This window comes from Schistocerca gregaria, chromosome 3 (assembly GCF_023897955.1).
Source record: "Schistocerca gregaria isolate iqSchGreg1 chromosome 3, iqSchGreg1.2, whole genome shotgun sequence".
NCBI lineage: Eukaryota > Metazoa > Arthropoda > Insecta > Orthoptera > Acrididae > Schistocerca > Schistocerca gregaria.
In genome coordinates, this window is record NC_064922.1 from 716935812 (window position 1) to 716941811 (window position 6000).

General features: G+C 48.0%; 1 protein-coding gene across 1 annotated transcript in view; it reads left to right on the forward strand.

The window, feature by feature from the left end:
• Positions 1-4970, forward strand: part of LOC126354838 (serine/threonine-protein phosphatase 6 regulatory ankyrin repeat subunit B-like) — a 32207-nt gene extending 27237 nt beyond the window's left edge. The window contains exon 2 of the mRNA XM_050004813.1: positions 3169-4970. Coding sequence (XP_049860770.1) covers positions 3169-4522 — 1354 coding nt within the window. The 3' untranslated portion in view covers positions 4523-4970. The remainder of the gene's footprint in view (positions 1-3168) is intronic.
• The last annotated feature ends 1030 nt before the right edge of the window (positions 4971-6000 follow it).

Sequence of the window (6000 nt, forward strand, 5' to 3'; positions counted from 1 at the left end):
CACCGTCCTTACGACTTGGTCCCGTTGCTCTCCCATTCGTGGTGACAAAAAATTTTTTAGGTCTTACATTTGAAAGAAAACTTAGCTGGTCTCCACATGTGTCATATTTGGCTGCCTGTGATACCCGTTCTCTAAATGTCCTCCGTGTTCTCAGTGGTATGTCGTGGGGAGCGGATCGAACCGTCCTACTTGGCCTATATCGGTCGATCGTACGCTCCAAGCTGGGTTATGGGAGCTTCGTATACTCATCTGCACGGCCGTCCATCTTACGCCGCCTCAACCCCATACAACATCAGGGTTTACGTCTTGCGATCGGAGCGTTCTATACTAGTCCCGTCGAGAGTCTTCATGCTAAAGCTGGTGAATTGCCGCTCACCTACCGGCGCGATATACTGCTTTGCCGGTATGCCTGTCGGATATTGTCGATGCCCGACCACCCGTCTTACCGTTCCTTTTTTGACGACTCTCTCGACCGTCAATACAGGTTGTATGTCTCTGCCCTGCTACCACCTGGAGTTCGCTTTCGACGCCTGCTTCAGCTCCTTTACTTTTCACTCCATGCAACCTTTCGAGTGGGCGAGAGCCGAACGCCACCTTGGCTCCAGGCTCAGGTTTGCGTTCACCTTCACCTCAGCTCGCTCCCAAAGGAGGTTACCCCCGATTCGGTATACCGCTCCCGTTTTGTCGAACTTCGTTCGAAGTTCATTAATATGACGTTCATTTATACAGTTGGCTCTAAGACAAATGACGGTGTCGGGTGTTCTTTTATTGTCGGGGCACACAGTTTCAAATACCGGCTCCATGGCCATTGTTCGAACTTCACAGCTGAGCTATTTGCCCTCTACCAGGATGTTCTTTACATCTGCCGCCACCGACATTCTGCTGCTGTCATCTGCTCCGATTCCATGAGCGCCATCCAGAGCCTTAGTGATCCGTATCCGGTTCACCCTATCGCTCGCTTCAGCAGCTAGTGGACGACGGTTCTCCGGTTACCTTTATGTGAGTTCTTGGCCATGTCGGTATCCCAGGGAACGAAGCTGTAGATGCCGCGGCCAAGGCTGCGGACCTCCAGCCTCGGACAGCTTGTTGTTGTGTCCTTTCATCATGTTGTAGAAGGGTCGTTCCTCAGCGCATTTTATCGCTGTGGCATGCGGATTTGGCTGCACTTACGGACAATAAGCTTCGGTTCTTGAAACCTCTTCCCGCGGCTTGGACGACCTCTTCACGCCCTACTCGGCGGGAGGAGGTCGTTTTGGCCCGGTTACAAATTGAACACTGCCGGTTCAGCCATCGCCATCTGCTGACGGCTGCGCCGGCGCCGTTCTGCCCATGTGGGCATTTGCTGAGGGTACTCCGCATTTTAACGTCCTCTCCGAATTTTAATACACTGCGCATTGATCTTGGTCTGCCATGTACTCTGGATTCCAATTTAGTGGATGGCCCAGGAGCAGCTGCTCGCGTTCTTGGTTTAATCAACTTGACAAACCTGTTTAAGGAAATTTGATTATGCAGTTTTTTAAATTCTCTGCCTGTCTGTCTTTTATAGTATGGTCCATTTTAGTTGCTGTTTTAACCTTGTGCCTCGCGGTGCATTCCTAATTTAGTCTGGGCGCTAATGACCATTGTAGTTGTGCACCCTAAAGCCACAAGAAACCGCTACAATGAGGATAACTACACAGCTGCATGTCGAATGTGATAGTATTATGTACATACATACTACTTCATTAAGCAGATTGCAAGTGTTCATGTTCAATACCAGCTGTCTACTGACATAAGTCCTCCACCTACGCCCCCCCCCCCCCCCAACTGACATTGTGGCGGTTGAGGTTTACGTTTGTCATGGTGATATGTAGCGATCTTTATGGTCACAGTGTACATACGCAATGTAAAGCGACTTGTAACCCTCATGGACAATAGTTGTAAAAATTGAAAAGCATATGGTACGTTAAAATTTCTTAGGTTCTGTAACAAGGCAGTGTATCAAGTAGTTTTATAATGATTGCAAAGTACTTTCGTAATACCTGCTGTTCATCCTCTTCATATCCGATGATTACAGTATAGCTCTGTCGAAACCGGTCATACAATAATATGGTTTTTCAGCGATCTTGGCTTGCGAAATTTTCTCCCGTTACTATGCACTGCAGATCATCCCCGACTGACGAAGCCAGGAATGTATTCTCGGTTCAAGATAAATCACGCGATGAACCCTATCTAGATGGTACTACAGAATCACTACTGGGCTGTAATCCGATGAGTCTGGTGATCAGGGAAGTACGGTAAACCCATCCTAATGTTCTAGGGACAACGCCGGTACAGTGTGAGCTGTGTATCTGGTTGCAATGTGCTGCTGGTAGACGCCTTCTTGCCGAGGAAAATCGAACTGGCATGTGGACGTGGATGTGGTCCCCAATGACAGCTGCATATCTGTTTATCCATTGTGGCTTCCATAACGACGAGATCATCCAGAAATGGTGTGACAACATTCCCCAAACTATAACGCTCCCTCCTCCGGCCGGAACCCTTCCTAGGATTGTTGCAGGGCTTACACTCCTACGGCCATCTGTCTGGTGGAGGATAAAACGTGATTCATCTGAAACGACCATCTGTCGCCACTCAGTGGGAGCGCAGTTGGGCTACTGACATACAAATACAAGCTCTTGTCTCCCATGATCAGCAGTCAGTATGGGTGCACGAACCAGGCGCCTGTTACTGTGACCGATACGCAGCAACGTTCACTGGAAGGGTCGTTGAGGTAACTGTTGGTGGACATTTCCTTCATCTGGGTAGTCGGTTGTTCAACTGTTGCACGTTACTTCGTCCGCACACACCTCCGCTGCCGTCATTTATAGCTATCATCTATAGCTCATGATAGACCGCCGTTGCCTAGGCGCCATTTTTGGATAATAACATTTGCTAGGCACGGTATACTTCAACTACGGCAAACCGGTAGCTGCTTAAGAACTTAGGCGTTTTGGAAATGTTTCCACGCTTGCCCTGGAGGCCAAAGATCATGCCGTCTTGGACGTCAGATAAATCGTTCAGTTTCCGCATTATACGACGACTGTTAAGTTTTTAGAGTCTAACGTCCACTGCTTGTGATGCCACCTGCAGTCTGAGAATGGTCACTGCAAGTTCAGAATAATATAAGTTTTTTTTATTTTATTTCAGGTATGAAGAGTGGGATGATGCTGATTCGGATACTCTCTCAGCCCCTGAGGTACTAATGATTCCTGATGCATACGAGCAATATGGTACTGACGAGTATTCAACGTTCAGAGTAAAATTTGTAGCTGCTAGTGGTAAAATCGAGGAAACCGCCTCCAGCGAAATTCTCGATGGACATCTAATGCTAAAGACTGCGGTTTTGCCGTATTTGTCGGAAATAAGCCGTCTGCCTAATAGTGAGTTCCAAGCTATTCGCCTCGCAGCAGCTGCTGACATCTTGGAGGCAGTCTCATTGCTCTTGGAATTTGACTTTGACGTAAACGCAGTTGACGACAATGGAAACACAGCCCTCCACATCGCTGCGTTCGCCGGTTGTGTAGAGTCAATCAAGAAACTCGTTGAAGCAGGAGCGTCCCTGACGGCCCAAAACAGCAAGGGGCATTCCGTGTTCCACTGGGCAGTTCGCAGCCGGAACACCGCCGCCTTGCCACTGCTGAAAGACCTGGGTGCGGACATTAATATCGCTGATTGGAAGGGCCACACACCACTGCACACGGCGCTGGCCTCCGGATTCCACGAAGGTTTTGACGCGCTTATGGATCTCGGGGCGAACCCCTTCGTCTCTACGCCAGACGGTGTCTCTCTCCTCCACACTGCAGCAGCGAAAGGTAACACGAGAGCAGTTCGCGTGCTGTTGCAAGCGGGCGTCGACGTGGACGCTCGCAACGCCGTGCATCGAACGGCCCTGCACGAAGCGGCGTCCGGCGGCCACGTGAGGTGTGCGGAACTGCTTCTGGACGCCGGAATACACGCCGAATGCCGCGATGACCTCGGCTGCACTCCTTTGCACCTGGCAGCCAGCTACCGACAAGTGGGGGCGGTGATATTTCTGTTGCAGCGGGGAGCAGACGTTGATAGCGCCAGTGTAGATTTGGACACGGCACTCCACATGGCAGCTCGAGCCGGCGACAGAAAAACAGTAGAGATTCTGATCGGTGCTGGCGCGGACGTGAACGCTAGCAACGCTGAAGGGTCCACCCCTCTGCACGTGGCCATTGCAGAGAAGCACGACGAAGTGACGGATTATATTCTCTCTCTTCAGCGGTCTGACGTGGACGTAGCAGATGGCGGGGGCCTCACCCCTCTGCACCTGACTGCCGTCAATGGGGTCGCTACTTCTACTGCTGCCCTTGTGGCAGCCGCGACTCTGTCGTTCAGTATGTTGCCGTGGGAAACACCAGTGAATGCAGCAGTAGAGCGGAGCGACATTATAGTAGAATGGTTGAACCGCCTACGAGGAGGCAGAAATGGGACTGCAACATCCACAGAGTCTGACTGTCAAGCAATTTCCTTTTAGAGCTCACCAGCACTGTCGTTTCGTAATATAAAAGAAAGCCGCATGTTCAACATTCTCTATTAATAAATACATTCAAATATTAATCAATGTGTTAAGATTCATTTCATACTTATATCCTACAACAGTGACTACCTACAACCACTGAAATACGTTGTTTTGAAAGAATTTCCTTCGGTTTCCTTTTAATTTCGGGTCACTGAATGTTAAGTAGTCCACAAATGTCGTTAACTACAAAGTACTCGAAATCACATACCTCAAAGAATGCATGCTGTGGAACTGCCACTGACCAAGTGAACTAACGCCTCCCTTAATGCGACCTGCGCATTTGAGGAATTAGTGTGCTTTCGGACTTCACATCTTGATGGCTCAGTTGTGGAGCTCAGGCTACGGATCAAAACGTCAGGATTGATTCCCAGTCAGTCCTAGGGATTTTTGAACCGTGATTTGTTTTCAAAGAATATTTTTGAGACTTTATTTTATTTACTAGCGATTCATCAAGAAGATTAACACATTTAGTCACACTATGTGAGCGTGGAAGTATTTGCCAGGGAGTAAGTGATGCAATCATAAGCAAATTCCTTTTTAACAAATGGTAATTTACTCACTTTAATGGTGGCCAAAGCATTTTTTAAAAGAAAAAGATTTAAAATTAGAATCAAAAAGCACCCTCTAAATATCAAGTTACAGAAAGAAACAAATTTTTGACTGTATGAGCTTTCGGACTGAGAACCTTGCCGCTTCCTTTTGACACGGCCCTAGTTACGACCTCTCACAACCACCTCTGAAAGACTACACTGGTGCAAATCTGCAACACACCAGATTACTTTAAACTAAGAGTTTTAACAATTCACACAAACAATGCACCCCCGTAGGAAGGATGGAAATGGTACAAAACACTAAAATTAAAACATTAACTTTGCCACTGAAGGTGCAACTTAATTTTAACTTCTAATAAGTCTTACGGTGAAAGGGTGGCAATTTTATATACTAAAATGATCATTTAAATAAAAGCCCATGAAATGAAATGCAATCTTATATAAAATTCTACAGGGTTGGCCAAACAAGTTAAGATACTCTACAGTACACAGATACCGCCTCTCAAGATGATTGGAATGATCAAAACATATTTCAGGAATTAGGCCGTTCCACTCCAAGCAATAAATTCGTTAACACGCCGAATCTGGCAAACATGACAGAGGCAGCTCCGAACGACAGACACTAACTGCCTCACCAGTGCGGACGAGAGACTGACCCAGACTCTCTGACTGGCGAGCTCATAGCGCACCTTAAATGCACGTGAACAGCAACCTTTCCCCCTTTCTCACCAGAGGGAGACACCAAAGCTGCGATTGCCACAGCGGCGCCACCGCCAGAAACGGGCGACTGCTTCACACCAGCGCTGCTGCGCGTTCTTCAAAACAGCAATTTTTACCACGGCTCACTTTTGTTTGTCACTTACTTCTTCCACGCCTATAAAC